At 43.5% G+C, this 17,463-nt stretch overlaps 2 protein-coding genes across 3 annotated transcripts in view; one reads left to right on the top strand and one right to left on the bottom strand.

Annotated features, from left to right (window-relative positions):
- Positions 1-14,833, bottom strand: part of CDCA2 (cell division cycle associated 2) — a gene marked incomplete at its 5' end in the record, with an annotated part of 50,409 nt that extends 35,576 nt beyond the window's left edge. Inside the window, 3 exons of the mRNA XM_079706093.1 lie at positions 13,262-13,407; positions 14,504-14,677; positions 14,770-14,833. Coding sequence (XP_079562219.1) covers positions 13,262-13,407; positions 14,504-14,677; positions 14,770-14,833 — 384 coding nt within the window. The remainder of the gene's footprint in view (positions 1-13,261; positions 13,408-14,503; positions 14,678-14,769) is intronic.
- A 1,643-nt stretch (positions 14,834-16,476) lies between these two features.
- KCTD9 (potassium channel tetramerization domain containing 9) overlaps positions 16,477-17,463 on the top strand; it is a gene marked incomplete at both ends in the record, with an annotated part of 68,931 nt that continues 67,944 nt past the window's right edge. For both annotated transcript variants that reach the window (XM_079707003.1, XM_079707002.1), the window contains one exon: positions 16,477-16,524. In XM_079707003.1, coding sequence (XP_079563129.1) covers positions 16,477-16,524 — 48 coding nt within the window. The remainder of the gene's footprint in view (positions 16,525-17,463) is intronic.

The raw sequence follows: 17,463 nt of genomic DNA, 5'->3' as shown, positions 1-17,463 counted from the left end.
TGGAAAGCGCTTTAAAAAGGTACCCAGGCAAAACACATCCCAATTATCTGAGGGCTTGACAATCTTTAAAAGGATTCTTTCTGGGGGCGGGGGAGGGGTGGTTAAGGACGCTCTTTTATAACTGAGAGTCCATAACCTGAGATAGCCTCAGCGAATCAAATGTGAAAGGGAAAGAGGTTCCGCACAAAATGTTTGAGAGGCCAGTTTAAGAGACTATATGGGGCATCCCTGGTGGTGCAGTGGTTGAGAGTCTGCCTGCCGATGCAGGGGACACGGGTTCGTGCCCCGGTCTGGGAAGATCCCACACACTGCAGAGTGGCTGGGCCCGTGAGCCATGGCCGCTGAGCCTGTGCTCCGCAACGGGAGAGGCCACAACAGTGAGAGGCCCGCGTACCGAGAAAAAAAAAAAAAAAAAAAGAGACTATATGGATGTTGAGCTGTACGAGTTGTTTACATATGTTGGATATTAATCCCTTAAAAAATGGGCAGAAGAACTGAACAGACATTTTTCCAAAGAAGAAATGCAGATGGCCAGTAGGCACATGAAAAGATGCTCAACAGCGCTAATCATCAGGGAAACGCAAATCAGAACCACAATGAGATATCACCTCACAACTGTCAGGATGCTATCACCAAAAAGACCACAAATAGGGACTTCCCTGGTGGTCCAGTGGTTAAGACCCTGGACTTCCAACACAGGGGGTGCGGGTTCAATCCCTGCATGCCCTGTGGCGTGGCCAAAAAAAAAAAAAAAAGACCACAAATAACAAACATTGGCGAGGATGTGGAGAAAAGGGAACCCTCGTACACTGTTGATGGGAATGTAAATTGGTGCAGTCACTGTGGAAAACAGTATGGAGGTTTCTCAAAAAACTAAAAATAGAACTACCATATGACCCAGCAATTCCACTCCTGGATATACACCTAAAAAAAACAAAAACACTAATTCAAAAAGATACACGCACCCACCAATGTTCATAGCAGTATTTATAATTGCCAAGATATGGAAGCAACCTAAGTGCCCATCAACAGATAAAGAAGATGTGGTATATGTATACAATGGAATACTACTCAGCCATAAAAAAGAATGACATTTTGCCATTTGCAGCAACACAGATGGACTTGGAGGGCATTATGCTAAGTGAAATAAGTCAGACAGAGAAAGACAAATACTGTATAATATCACTTATATGTGGAATCTGAAAAACACAATAAACTAGTGAATATAACACAAAAGAAACAGACTCACAGATATAGAGAACAAACTAGCTGTTACGGGGCTGGGGTGGGGCAATATAGGGGTGGGGGAATGGGAGGTACAAACTATTGGATGTAAGACACGTTACAAGGATGTACTGAACAAAACAGGGAATATAGCCAATATTTTGTAATAACTAAATGGAGTGTAACCTATAAAAATTGTATACAAAATAAAAATTAAAATCAGTAGTAAGAATTTTATGTCCATACAGTTGGCAAAGAGTTTACCCAATAAGAACAACAACAAAAAAAAAAAAAAGAGAGAGAGAGAGAGAGACAGACTATACGGAGATCACAAGAAAGCATCAAATCCTGGAGACGGCTAAGGAAGAAGGGATAGGAAGAACTTGTCTATTTGGAAATTTTACCAAAGTTTTCCAAAAACATCCTTAGAAAATGATCTGCATGGCACCTTTGTCACATGTAGGTCTCAGCATAACTAGTTCCATCCAACCTAGTCTCTATTCATTTCCATCCAGACACACCCTCTCCCCAGGCGCCAGAAAAATATACAGACGTTCTGAAGTAGCTTAGACACCCACCCACATATACCCTCTCCCCTCTGGCACCCCCCAGCTAAATCTTCCTGATGTCATGGGAGCTTACTTCCTTAGAGCTAAAAGCTAGCCATTCACTGAAACTACAAAGCCAAATAGTTAAAATGGTCTAAGCACAGGAGCTCTCTGGAAACTCTGCTAACAGGATTTCAACCAAAGAGTCATCAAATTAAATTGGTATTAGCAGGGATAGAAGTGCCAGACAAGTGTAAGCAATATACAGTTTAATAGTTCTGTGACCTATAAAATAAATTACTGGTTAGGTTCTCTAGGTTCTTTTTCCCCCCCTTTATTATTTAGACTAACATATTTCCACTGATTTGGAGCTTATACCAATTTAAAAAATTATGCTAACAGGCGAAAGTAAAGTAAAAAAAATTACCTCCCGGGCTTCCCTGGTGGCGCAGTGGTTGAGAGTCCGCCTGCCGATGCAGGGGACACAGGTTCGTGCCCCGGTCCGGGAATATCCCACATGCCGCGGAGCGGCTGGGCCCGTGAGCCATGGCCGCTGAGCCTGCGCGTCCGGAGCCTGTGCTCCGCAACGGGAGAGGCCACGACAGTGAGAGGCCCGCGTACCGCAAAAAAAAAAAAAAAATTAAATAAAAAAATTAAAAAAATTACCTCCCTTTAAGATATCATATGGAGAAAAATCAGTTAAAATCTTGAAGCCATGTTTGATGGTGAATCTGCTCACACACTGGATTCTATTCCCAGTTAAATACCTTCATAAAGCAAACTCTGTTGCATAATAACACAACATTTAAAATTCAAATACGGTTGATGATGTAAACCTTTATGACATAAACAGCACATAACATTTATAAAAAGCTGGTGGTCAACTCTTAACCTAACTGAGATATAGAGAAAGAAAGGGTTTATCCCAAAGTCATACAATTTACGTTGAATGTACATTTTTTGTACTTATATTTGAACATGGGAGGGTTACGTTTAATGTGCTAGGAGTTTAGAGCATTTTGAAATACTGCTTTAAACAAATTAAAGGTTCCCCAGTCAAAATTGTTGTTTCTGGGCTTCCCTGGTGGCACAGTGGTTGAGAATCTGCCTGCTAATGCAGGGGACACGGGTTCGAGCCCTGGTCTGGGAGGATCCCACAGGCCGCGGAGCAATTGGGCCCGTGAGCCACAACTACTGAGCCTGCACGTCTGGAGCCTGTGCTCCGCAACAAGAGAGGCCGCGACAGTGAGAGGCCCGCGCACCGCGATGAAGAGTGGTCCCCACTTGCCGCAACTAGAGAAAGCCCTCACACAGAAACGAAGACCCAACACAGCCATAAATAAATAAATAAATGTATTTTAAAAATTGTTGTTTCTCTGTTTCCTGACGGAGAAAGAGAACAATGTTCACATACAAAAAGTAAAGGAAGCATTCAAAAACGTACTGCTTTTTTGATGCTTTTGTCTTAGGAATTCTATCTGTCAGTCAACATTCTTTCCATGTACCAGAAACTATTCAAGGGGCTCAGGATACAGGGGGAAATTACATTCTAGAATGAAACTCTGAAAACATATTAATATAGTTTCAGGTACAAGAGGTGCCACTGAGAAGGTAAAAGAGGAGTGTGATTCAGTAATAACAGTGCTGCTTTACTTGAGTCAGGACAGCGCTCTATCAGGAGTAACATCTGAGTTGGAACTGAAAAAGAAAGTGGTAGTTAAGGGAAGATACTGGGGGAGGGAGGCATTCTGCAAGAACGAGGCGGAACAAGAGCAAAGGCCCTGAGAAAGAAGGCCCGCGTGCCCAGAAAATGGCAGGAGGTAGGGAGCTGAGAATAGGGGTAGGCGGGGCTCAGATCAGGGAGGGCACTCAAGGCTTCAAGATGGGGTTTGAGTTTAATTCAAGGCGTAACAGGAAGCCACGGGAAGGTTTTAAGAGGCAGAGTGAATGATCTGATTCATTCTTTAAAAGTATCTCTTTGACTGCTCTGTGGGATGGTGGACGGACCAGGGAAGGAGGGAAATAAGGAGATCAGTTATGAAGAAGCAGTTGGTGATTCAGGTAGAAATCACATTGGGGTTGTAGCAGTGGAGCTGGGGGACATGAGGAATTACAGGTAGGTTTTTGAAATGAAGCCAAAAGGTAATAATGGGTTGGATGTGGGAGATGAAAAGGGAAAAAAAAGGAAGGAACTGAGGAAGACTGGTAGGTCGTTGGCCTGAGCGACTGGATGACAGCGTGTACTGAGATGAGGAAGTGGACCCGAGGATCTCGTGGGGAATGGAAACCTGGAGTTTGGCTGTGGCCACGTAACACTCGAAATGCTTACTGGAACACCTAAAGGGAGATGTTGAATAGGCAACTGGGTATCTAAATCTGGAGCTCTACAGAACTCTGGGCCAATGTTAGACATTTGAGTCATCAGCCTACAGATGATGTTCAAAGCCATGGGAAAGGATTAGTTTACCTAAGGAAAGCAAAGAAAAGGGGGCAGAGGAGAGCCCTGGGGAGCTCAAGCATTTGTGAGGGGAAAACTGGAAGGGCTGGAATAAGCAAATGAAACACAGGAACGGATGACAGTGACACAGGAAGAAAATCAGGTCAGTGTGGTATCCCAGAAACAAAAGCAAAGAAAGCGCTTCAAGGAGGGAGTAGCTAAACTCAGTCAAAAGCTGAGGCAAGGTTGCGTAGGATGCAAACTTAGACTTAATCTTTGTCTTGGCCAAGATGCGGGCCATTTGTGATCAACGGTGACAAGAGTCTTCTCAATGGAGTGGCAGAAACAAAAGTCCGATTGGAGTGGCTACAGCAGAGAGAATGGGAGGGAAGGAAGTGGAGCAAGACAGGACAGATGGCTGTTCAAGGAGCTTTGCTGTGATGGACAGGCATAGGAATGGGATGCCATGGGGGTCTAGGAAGAGTTAAAGGGACAGAGTAAGACAAATGCATAAGGAAAAACAGGTCAGAATAACATACATGGTCGTAATAATGTAAACATTTGAATATCAATGTAACCAATCTATCGGGAAGTTATAGAGGATGGGAAGTGCATACATACATTTACGATAAAAGGTATGAGGAAGAAAGAAGGCTAACTTTCCACTGAATACAACGGGAAGTCATAACTAATGCCATAACACTTAAAGATCAACAAGTAGCAATTAGGCAAAAAAAAAAAAAAAAGAAAGAAAGAAAGAAAGAAAAAGAAAAGACAAGGCATGCAAACTGGAAAGGGAAAAGTAAAACTGTCACTATTCGCAGATACATATTATATATAGAAAATGACTACCCCAAAAAACTGCTAGAATAAACAAATTCAGTAAAATTGCAGAATACAAAACAAGCAGACAAAAATGTTGTGTTTCTACACCCAAATAAAGAATTATCAGAAAGAGAAATTAAGAGAACAATCCCATTTACAACGTCATCAAAAAGAATAAAACACTTAGGAATAAACTTAACCAAGGAACTGAAAGACGTGCATCCTGAAAACTGTAAGACACTGATGAAAGGAACTGAAAAAGACACAAATAAATGGAAAGATATTTTGTGCTCATGGACTGGAAGAAATAATATTGTTAAAATGTCCGTACTACCCAAAGCAATCTACAGATTCACTGCAATCCCTGTCTAAATTCCAACAGTATTTATCACAGAAATGAAACAAACAATCCTAAAGCTTGTATGGAACCACAGAAGGCCCTGAATAGCCAAAGCAATTCTGAGAAAGAACAACACAGCCGGGGGCATCATGCACCCTGATTTCAAACTATAATACTATAGTCATCAAAACAGAAAAAGATGCATAGATCAATGGAAGAGGATAGGGAGCCCAGAAATAAGCCAACCCATATATGGTCAATTAATTTACAACAAAGGAATCAAGAATCTACAGGCATAACTTGGAGATACTGTGGGTTAGGTTCCAGGTCACCACAATAACGTGAATATTGCAGTAAAGCAAGTCACAAATGTTTCGGTTTCCCAGTGCATATACAAGTTATGTTCACACCATACTGTATTCTATTAAGTGCACAACAGCGTTATGTCTAACAGCGTACATACCTTAATTAAAAAACCTTATTGCTAAAAAATGCTAACCATCATCTGAGCCTTCAGTGAGCAGCAATCTTTTTGCTGGTGGAGGGTCTTGCCTCAAAGACTGATCAGGGTGGTGGCCGCTCAAAGTTAGGGTGTCTGTGGCAATTTCCTAAAATAAGACAACAATGAAGTTTGCCACAAAGACTGACTTTCTTTCACAAACGATTTCTCTGTAGCATGCAATGCTGTCTGACACCATTTTACCCACAGGAGAAATTCTTTCAGAATTAGAGCCAATCTTCTCAAACCCTGCAGCTGATTTATCAACTATGTTTATGTAATATCCTAAATCCTTTGTCATCATTTCAACAGTCTTCAAAGCATCTTTACCAGGAATAGATTTCATCTCAAGAAACCACTTTCTCTGCTCATTCATAAAAAGCAACTCCTCATCCATTAAAGTTTTATCATGAGATGGCAGCAATTCAGTCATATCTTCAGGCTCCACTTCTAATTCTCTATTTCTACCACATCTGCAGTTACTTCCTTGAACCCCTCAAATTCTTGGGCCCCACAAAGTCATCCATGAGGGTTGGAATCAACTTCTTCCAAACTCTTATTAATGTTGATATTTTGATCTCTGATCCCTTTCCATGAATCATGAATGTCCTTAATGGCATGTAGAACGATGAATCGTTTCCAGAATGTTTTCAATTTACTCTGCCCAGATCCAGAGGAACCACCATATATGGCAGCTATAGGCTTACAAAATGTATATCTTAAATAGTAAGACTTGAAAATCAAAATTATTCCTTGATCCATGGGCTGCAGAATAGATGTTGTGTTAGCACGCGTGAAAACAACGTGAATCACATCGTACATCTCTATCAAAGCTCTTGGGTGACCAAGTGCACTGTCAATGAGCAGTAATATTTTGAAAGGAATCTTTTTACTGAGCAGTAGGTCTCAATAGAGCGCTTAAAATATTCAGTAAACCATACTGTAATCAGCTATGCTGTCATCCAGACTTTGTTGTTCCATTTTTAGAGCACAGGCAGAATAGATTTAGCACAACTCTTAAGGGCCCTAGGATTTTCAGAATGGTAAATAAACTTTGAATTCAACTTCAAGTCACCAGCAGCATTAGCCCTTAACAAGAGAGTCAGCCCATCCTTGAAGCTTTGAAGCCAGGCATTGACTTGTACTCTTTAGTTATGGAAGCCCTAGATGGCATCTTCTTCCAATGTAAAGCTGTTTCATCTATACTGAAAATCTGTTGTTTAGTGTAGCCACTTTCATTAATTATCTTAGCTAGATCTATCTCCTGGATAACTTGCTGCTTCACCTTGCTTTTATGTTATGGAGACGGCTTCTTTCCTTAAACCTCATGAGCCAACCTCTGCTAGCTTCAAACTTTTCTTCTGCAGCTTCCTCATCTCTCTCAGGTTTCACAGAACTGAAGAGAATTAGGGCCCTCCTCTTGATTAGGCCCTGGCTTAAGTGAATGTCGTGGCTGGTTTGATCTTCTATCCAGACCACTGAAACTTTCTCCACATCTGCAGTAAGACTGTTCTGCTCTCTCCTCATTCGTGTGTTCACTAGCGGAGAACTTTTAATTTCATTCGAGAGCTTTTCCTTCGCATTCACAACTTGGCTAACTGTTTGGCCAAGAGGCCTAGCTTTCAGCCTATCTTAGCTTTTGACATGCCTTCCCCACTAAACTTAATCATTTCTTGCTTTTGATTTAAAGTGAGAGATGTGCAACTCTTCCTTTCACTTGAACAGTTAGAGGCCTAATTTCAATAGTGTTATTCTCAGGGAATAGGAAGGCCTAAGGAGAGAGAGAGAGAGATGGGGGAACGGCAGGTTGGTGGAGCAGTTTGAACACACACACACACACACACTGCATTTATCGATTAAGTTCGCCATCTTATATGGGTGCAGTTCGTGGTGCCCTAAAATAATTACAATAGTAATATCAAATATCACTGATCACCCTAATAGTAATGATATGATATAATATAATAATAAAAGGTAATAATGAAAAAGTTTGAAATATTGCAAGAATTACCAAAATGTGACACAGAGATACAAAGTGAGCAAATACTGTTGGAAAAATGGTGCCAGTAGACTTGCTTGACGCAGGGTAGCCACAAACCTTCAATTTGTTTAAAAAAAAAAAAAAAGGGGGGGTCTTTCCTGGTGGCGCAGTAGTTAAGAATCCGCCTGCCAATGCAGGGGACACGGGTTCGAGCCCTGGTCCGGGAAGATCCCACATGCTGTGGAGCAACTAAGCCCATGTGCCACAACTGCTGAGTCTGCACTCTAGAGCCTGTGGAACACAACTACTGAAGCCCTTGAGCCTAGAGCCCATGCTCCACGACAAGAGAGGCCGCTGCAGTGAGAGGCCCACGCACCGCAGCGAAGAGCGGCCCCCACCTGCCCCAACTAGAGAAAGCCCGCGCGCAGAAACGAAGACCCAACGTGGCCAAAAATAAATAAATAAATTTATTTTAAAAAATGCAAAGCACAATAAAAGGGGGTATGCCTATACAGTGAGAAAAGGACAGTCTCTTCTATAAACGGTGTTGGGAAAACTGAACAGATACAAGAAAGAATGAAACTGGACCACTATCTTACACCATACACAAAATGGATTAAAGATTTGAACGTAAGACCTGAAACTGTAAAACTCCTAGATGAAAACAGGTGGTAAGCAACTTGACATAAGTCTTGGTGATGATTTTTTGGATTTGACACCAAAAGCAAGAACGAACAAGTGGGACTATATCAAACTAAAAAGCTTCTGCACAACAGAGAATCATCAACAAAATGAAAAGGCAACCTACCAAACGGGAGCAAATTTGCAAATCATATGTCTCATAAGGGGTTAATGTCCAAAATATAAAAAGAATTCATTTCAACTCAACAGCAGAAAACCAATCTGATTAAAAAATGGGCAGAGGATCTGAATACGCATTTTTCCAAAGACATACAGATGGTCAACAGGTACACGAAAAGGTGCTCAGCATTACTAATCAGCTGGAAAATACATATCAAAACCGCAATGACATATCACCTCATACCTGTCAGAATGGTTATTATTGAAAACACACGAGAGAACAAGTGTTGGTGAAGATGTGGAGAAAAGGGAACCCTTGTGCACTGTTGGTCAGAATGCAAATTGGTGCAGCCACTATGGAGAACGGTATGGAGGTTCCTCAAAAAATTAAGAAGTACTATATGATCCAGAAACTCTACTTCTGGGTACTTAATCAAAGGAAAACAGTAACTCAAAAAGATATATGTACGCCCATGTTCAACACAGTATTATTTACAACAGCCAAGATATGGAAACAACCTAATTGTTGCTTGATGAATGAATGGATAAAGAAATTGTGGTATATACACAATGGAATATTCTTCGGCCATAAGAATGAAACCTTGACATTTGCAACAACATGTATGGACTTCAAGGGCCTTACGCTAAGTCAGTCAATCAGAGAAAGACAAATACCATATGATCTCACTTATCTGTGGAATCTAAGACAAACACACAAAAGAAAACAAAAAAATCAAACCAGACTCATAAATACAGAGAACAGATTGGTGGCTGGTTGTTGGGAGCGTGTAAAAAATAGGTGAAGAGGGTCAAGAGGTATAAACTCTCAGTTATAAAATAAATAAGTCATGGATATAATGTACAGCATGGTGATTATAATTAATAATACTGTATTGCATATTTGAAAGTTGCTAAAAGAGTAGATCTTAAAAGTTCTCATCACGGGGGAAAAAAGAATTTGTAACTATGTGTGGTGATCATTTTGCAATATACATCCCTCACCTTTCCTCCACTACTCTTGTTTTCATTCTTGAATATCTCAAGGCTAGATACTACAACTATATATTCCAGCAATTCTTTTTTTTTTTTTTTTTTTTTTTTTGCGGTACGCGGGCCTCTCACCGCTGCGGCCTCTCCCGCTGCGGAGCACAGGCTCCGGACGCGCAGGCCCAGCGGCCATGGCTCACGGGCCCAGCCGCTCCGCGGCATATGGGATCCTCCCAGACCGGGGCACGAACCCGTATCCCCTGCATCAGCAGGCGGACTCTCAACCACTGCGCCACCAGGGAGGCCCTCCAGCAATTCTTTTAATAAGTACAGTCATATGATACGTGTGGGGATGCGTTTATGTACATATGTGTATGTATATCCTTAAGAAAAAAAAAAAGAGAAAAATCAACAGCGGATATGGAATGTCACCAAACAAAAACTGACTTAGTCCAGAGAAAGCTGAAATGGACAGGGGCTCCTTAGGGTGGTCTGATAACAGGAAACAAGCAGACTTGCTAGAGACCCCCAGAAAGGCTCAGATTATCTAAAGCATCAGATATTCAATATGTCTGAAACAAGGGTCCAGGGCAATGTTGAAGCTGTATCAGTAGCACTTGAACCCACAGGTATCTCCACAAATAGAAAAGAACCTTTATGTTTTGGAGGGAACACAGAGGTTTAGGACTCTATGAGATCGAAACAGCTAAGGATAGGAGGCCCTGTACTGAAAACAGTTTGTCTAAGTCTTCTCAATGACTTCCAGCCTCTTTCCACATTTGCCTTCCACGGTTCTAGGGCTCAGGTTTACAACCCCAGGAATTCCCTCAAAGAAGACAGATCTGCCAAAGAGAAAGTACCCACAGGATTCTAATATTTGGGAGTTCCTTCACTGAAAAAGTGTCCCTGTTGTCCTACATGGAAATCCACCAGCCAACAGAGCCAGACCACACACAGTTAGCTCCCAGTCAGTTTTTAAAGTGTCGCACCTTCAAATGTGAACAGAGTCAAGGATCACTAGGCATCTGAAGAAAGATTTGAGCATGAGCCAGAACCTAAAATAATTAGGTAGCAAAATGAGACCCCACGAAACAAGGAAGAAAACTTCAACAAAACTATAATGTCCTCGGGCTTCCCTGGTGGTGCGGTGGGTGAGAGTCCGCCTGCCGATGCAGGGGACACGGGTTCGTGCCCCGGTCCGGGAAGATCCCACATGACGCGGAGCGGCTGGGCCCGTGAGCCATGGCCGCTGAGCCTGCACGTCCGGAGCCTGTGCTCCGCAGCGGGAGAGGCCACAGCAGTGAGGCCCGCGTACCACAAAAAACAAACAAACAAACAAAAACCAAAACTATAATGTCCTCAACAATGCACAGTGAAAGATAGTCCATCATGATAAATTAAAAGACTAAACCAAAAAAAAAAAAAAAGGTACTTATTAATCACAGGAATAACAAAAGTCATGCAACAAAGGAAATATGGCCCTAACACACCATATGGCAATTCATGAAAAATATCTATAGGGTTAGATAATACATACTAAACCCTAATTTAAACACAAATTGTAACTGGTTGTACTGGTAGGAAGGCAGGAAGGGGAAAGTGTCAGGACAGCTATGGCTAGGAGATGTGAGAGCAAAATCCTCATTTTTCACAGAAATAACAACAATGATAGCATAAAACATACCATGTTCTAGGCACAGTTGTAAGTACTTCATATCTATTAATTTATTCAACCTCATAAAACCCTTGCTACTATTATCACCTGTTTTATACATGAGGAAACTGGAACAGAAAATTCAAGGAATTTGCCAAAAGTCACAGTTAACTAATAATAAAGTCTAGACTCAAACGCCAACAATACAACTCCACAGGCCATGTTCCCATGTACTCTAACACAGTTCTCAATAAGTTTTTACACCCTAAAAAATTATTGAGCACACCAAAGCCTCTTAGCTCACGTTCGTTATATCTATCAAGAACATTTCAACAGCTTTTCCAGAATTGTGGATATCCTTTAATGCAACACAAAATTCAATGAAGATTTCTTAAATGTTAGTTGCAGTGTCAAATATGAAATCTTATCAATGAACTTTTCATATTCTGTTATGTTAAAATCCATGGGCCTATCCTGCAACTTGAGGGTATAATTTGCAGGCACTGGTCACATAGAAAATACTGGTTCACTCAGTTATGTGTATCTTCCAAATGTTAACATATTTTACTGTGCAATATCCAAACGTCACATTAATATCCCCACTGATCCATCAGAAAAGTGCAGCCATTGGGAAGCTGTCAAGCAAGATCACAGTTGTGAATACAAGTTTTCCACAATCCTAATTTTCTCTCAAAAACTCGAATTTTTTTCATTGGTAAGAAATATCTGGCTTTCCTTGAAGTGGCAGGTTCACTGTTCATTTCTGAAAAAACGCCAGCCACATTCCCAAGTCTGACTAACCACGTCTGTCAGTCATTCTTTCAAATAAACACGATGTTCCATGAAAAAGTGGCGAGTTCAACTCACAGCTCAAACAATCATAACCATGACTTTTCTGGAAACATCCACCACACTTCGGTATATACTTTGGAAATGCCTGGTGTCTACTTCCCATTTCATCACACATAATATTCCAGGGTTAAAAATTAATAAAATGCATAATTTTTATTGCTTCATCAAGGATGTTAAGGGAAACTGGCCTTCTTATTGTTTTCTGTAAACGATGAACAGGGTTGAAGGTAAAATGATTGCTTGATGCCATCAGTTTTAACCACCAGTGCTCTTACACCATGAGTGCAAACATCAACACAGTGAAAAAGGGCAAATAACACCTTAGTGCTGTTTCAACAAATAGTTTGACCTCAACAAATAGTTTGACCTCATGGACCTCTTGGATGGGACTCAGGGATTCCCAGGAATCTGCAGATAATTTCTGAGAAGCCCTGCACTGCACTAAACAGCCTCATGTATACACAGGGTCTAAAATGAAAAATAAAGAAGTGGCAATAAAAGTACCTTTTAAAATAGGAAGGCCCATACCAAAAGAGCCAAACGAGCCAAAGAAGGGCAAGCCTGGGACTGTCTTTCATAGCAAGTCTTGTACTATTTGACTTTTTTAGAAGCATGTATTATTCTGATAAAAATCTGCAAAAATATCTAAATACTTCCCCATCAACAAACACTTCGCTCCTTTCCACAAGGTTATCCCAAATACATTTTGGCGGGGGTGCGGGGATCTCTTGCCCCTACATGCCAACACACAGTAGTCACAAAAGTATTAGACACTTACAGACAAAATATTAAAAGAAAAAGGTCGGAAAACACTGCCTCACCTCATTAGAGAAAAACAGACATGAACTAGACAAAAATGTGCAAAATAAAACAGAAAGCGCCTCCAGAACACCATTTCTATCCAGGATCTCATAACCCTTAAGAGATCCATGCTCAACATCAACATTTAAACTAAGCGCACAATCTCTGTAAGACACAGAGAAAATATTCTCTCTCCGTATCCAAAACAGATGAGGTGCACTGGAGAGTACCAACACTGTACAAAAGCTTTCTAACAGAGCAAAACATACTCCTAGAAGAATTCATGACGGAGCTTAAAAAAGAAAACCATACCTGACAAGGGGAATTCTTGGTCAAAGAAGCATTCTTTAAATTCCGCTGCTGGGCAATGAAACGAATTAGATGGTTTGTTTCAGGAGAGCCCCGAACACCAACTGTAGAGCGTCGTCTGGATTTTTTAAGGTAGGATGATGACTTTCCTATAATGAAAACTCTCTTGTAAGTTGGAACAAAACAAGGCAATCAGTAATCAATCATGCCCTGAATACCCATGATCCACCAGCCTGAGAGAGAATATGATGAACGCATCGTACAGGGATCTAAGTGGAAAAGTACAGGCAAAATTGTGCACACATCATCAGATTGGGTAGGTACCTTTGTTTTGTCTATTGATTTATTCCATGCCCCTGGAGCAGTGCTTGGCACATAGCAGGCGTTTGTCGAAAAGTTGTGGAGCAAATGCATGAATACATTTGAATTAACAGGTCTCATTTTTGTTTCTTATTTCCTGCACAGAGTTGGTAATGGATTGCTTTGGACTAAAAATTTCTCTTTTTCTGATCCCCAAGGACGATCTCCCCCCAGGCACACACTCTCATGTCCTCTGTTGTTCAAAATAATTTCTTTCTCTTAGATACCTGTCTACCTTCAGCACACTACCCTGAATTCCAACCAGTCTAGCTTTTTAAAGGTCTAAGAATGATGTTCTTGAGAAGGGAACACAGGTTGGCATCCACTTCCGTCTTGTCTCCATCAGGTATTACTAGTCTAGTGCCCTCTGACTTTCAAGTGCCCCATTACCCTCCATTTCTAAATTCTATTCTCTAATTCCATTCCCATTATTTGTTTCTTCAGCTAAATCAGACTTCACTGGTGAATTTCATTTCTACTCCATAAAGGAGATTAGCCTGAGTCAATTTTCTGTTTGAGATTTTGAAAGAGGTTACCCCAGTCTTTCAATGTCATGTTTTCTTAATTGCCCTTCTACTTTCTCTCATTTTTACCATACATGACCATAAAATGTATTACTATTTTCACATACACATTCCTGTATCCCATGTGTCGGGTCAAAAAGTGCCTCGCACACATGTCCTTTTCCAGTTTGGGCCTGGAGCGTAGCTGTGACTTAGGAACACTATCATGCTGGGTGCCCTGGGACCCTGATCTCCCTGATCCAGCAAGTCTGAGAGTCAATCAATTTAGATAAAGTAATAAGATAGACAAGGTAAGTGAACAAAATAGAGTCTAATTTTTCAACTTTTAAAGGCACTGCAATAGAAGAACAACATTTCTTACCTGAAGAGTTCTTTACAAAACTTTCAGGTGTAATTCCCAATTGCTCCACAGTTACTGTGGAAAAGTTCAAAGGTGACTGAAAAGCATCTGACATGCAACGATTAGGAGTCACTTCAGCTGCAGGCTTGTGAGGAGTTACAAGCTTCCCATTTCCCAAAATGAAAGAGGTATTTTCTGAAACAGACAACATGTAGGGTCTAAACATCATTATCAAGATAAACACCTAAACCTTAAATTTCACAAAGAAACAACAGGTCACTACATACCAGCGTTATTAATAGCAGACTCCTTGGTTTCAAGGGGCCTGCTGTCTTTTGAACTATCATCCATCTAAAAAAGAGAAGGAAAAAAAAGAAAAATAACCCCACCTCCAAAATTAATGTGATTTGATCGAGATCCTCTTTCAAGACTGAATTCTAATACAACCTATACTGGCACGAAAACAAATGACAAGAGACTACTTTTGAAGCTCAAATTAAATAGAAATGGAGGAAACTGCTGTTCGGGATGAAATAAAGCAGATCCCGTACTATAAAGCCAAGGCTTTCCAACCTCAGCGAACATCAGAATCATCTAGGCACCCTGTTGGAGAAGCAGCTTTGCGGATTCCCAAAAATTCTAATTCAGGAGGTCTGGCTAGGCCCCAGATATCTGCATTTCAAAAAGCACGCGGGTGATCCAGTAGAACACACTTCTGAGAAACAAGTCGAAGAAACAGCTCTGCGGCACTACAGTCTCGGAAATCCCAACCAGGCCGCTTGCCTTACCTCCTCTCTCGGGTTTATTTTGAACACCCCGCCGATGAGTGTCGTGGCTGTCGTGCCTTCTAGACCTCGGCTCTCTGGTCCTGATGGGCTCGCTCGAGAAAGTAACTGTCGGCCGCCAAGCCAGCCGCGGGGGGCTACCTGGTCCCGGGCCGCCGACCCCCAGACCCCACAGCCGGCGTTACCTACACCCTCCCCTCCGCCCGGCCGCGGCCCGCCGCCCGATTCAAATCGCCGGCCCCGCCTCCTCGGCGTCCCGGCGTTACTCTGCGAATCTCTACGCCCACGCCACTCGCACGTGTGCGCGCGCGCACCGAACTCTCCCAGACCTCTACCTCGCCTTCCCAGGAACAGGAGTGGCTTCGTGGGCTCGGAGAAACACCACCGCTAGCCGCAGTTGACACACTGTCCAGAGAGACCCACTGCTGACCTGCATCCGCGGGAACTATTTTCCGTGGGAGCCTCGCGGAGGAATCTTTTGGTTAGGCCTTTGGTACCGTACCCGGCCTTTCGATTGGATGCTGCGAACTTCGAAAAGAATCATTGAACCAATCCTGACAGAACGACGGGCTGGCTCTTACCCAATCAGCCAGTCCCGACCGCAGCCGTTTCCTCGGTGGGTTGAGCGCGTGGGAGGGGTTAAAGTTGGGAGGCTCTGACTGGTTGTGGATCACTCCCAGCGCTCTGCCTCTTCCCTCAAGCCCCGCCTCCGTATGCAGATGAGCCCTACCTGGTGTTGGCTATGCGCCTGCTCAGTAACGCTTTGAGCAGCCGTTCGGCTCCAGGTTCAGCTCTGATTGGCTGATAACCCTTCCCCGTCGGCTAGACTGCAGCCTCTCTTCCCTCCTTCCACCTGGGCTGGGTTAGTTAGAGCCCACCCAGTGCAGGGCGATGATTGGCTGAATTTTGGCCGGCGCTGCCGATGATTGGCGGAGCTTAGAGTCAGTCTGGGAGAGGTGGGGGAAGGGCCCCAGGCTGACTGAGGAGCCCAGGGGCGGGGTGGGAAGGAGGACCCGCCAACCTTGGGGTGTGGGTGGGAGAGTGCGTGCCTGTGTGTGTGCGTGTGCGTGTGTCTGTAAGGGAAGGAAGGTGGCGAAGGGAGGAGAGTCCGAGTGGGTGGAGGGAGGGGAAGGGCGGGAAAAGAAAAAGGTGGGAGGAGAGCCAGGTGGGAGGGTGGCGACTCACTCAGGACCCAGTGGGGGCAGCGCGATGAGGCGGGTGACCCTGTTCCTTAACGGCAGCCCCAAGAATGGAAAGGTAAGGGGGTCGGGAGGAGGCGAGGTGGGCCCGGCTGCTGGGGGCGAGGGCAGCGGAGTGCGGAGCGGGCGCACAGGGCTGAGGGCTGAAGTTGGGGAGAGGGGCTGGGAGCGGGGAGGTGGGCGTGCGCCGGGGTGGGGGGCGTCCAGGAGGAGGCGAACGTCGGGTCCCCGCGGCCTCCTCCCCACCCCTGGAATCCCTAGCCCGAGCCTGCTCTGGGACTCCCCAGCTGCTCTGGGGACCAGCGCGCAGGTCAACTTGTGCTCAGTCGTTCCCAAGTCCAGGTGTGGGTCCTGGAGAACAGAGGACTCGGAGGGCGTGGGGAGGGTCGCTGTCACCTGATGCTTCTATTCCTCTTCCCACTTTCCCCAAGACCCCGCTGCCCCCCACCCCTGGCTACAGAAGGCGCCGGTTCCCACCTTCGTGCTGAGTAATGGTCTGCTCCAGAAAGTGGCTGTAACGAGTAAGGCGTGTACGGTTGATCAGGTGAAAAGAATTTCAACTCTTTCTCTCCGTGGATGAGTAAAACACTCTCCCATCCTAGGGCCAATAGACGGATGGAAAATTAGTGACATTTTCTTGATGGTCCCCCTCCCTCCCCCTCTTTAGGAGCCCCAAGCCCCGCCGCCGTCAAACTTTTGTACTCGCTTTAGTCTTTCGCCGTATTTTAGTTCTTTAGAGGACTAGGACAATAGACCAAAATGGATTGATTGAACATTGCTCTTTGCTGTGTTAGGCCTTTGTTGAGTGTGTGGTGCTAAATATTTTTCCAACGCTGGAGTAAGCCAACATGAATCCTGTTCCTTCCCAGCCTCTTGCCCCACCCATGAAAGTTCGGCTTCTTTGGAAAATTTGACTGTTCAAGGCAGACGTTTATGGTGTGGCTAAATGACATTTAGAAATAATTAAGCCTTGTGAGTCTGAGATGAAGACAGATTG

Source organism: Hyperoodon ampullatus, assembly GCF_949752795.1.
Source record: "Hyperoodon ampullatus genome assembly, chromosome: 6".
Lineage (NCBI taxonomy): Eukaryota > Metazoa > Chordata > Mammalia > Artiodactyla > Ziphiidae > Hyperoodon > Hyperoodon ampullatus.
Note: the sequence above shows the minus strand (reverse complement) of the source record. Positions and strands in the feature narration are given on the sequence as shown.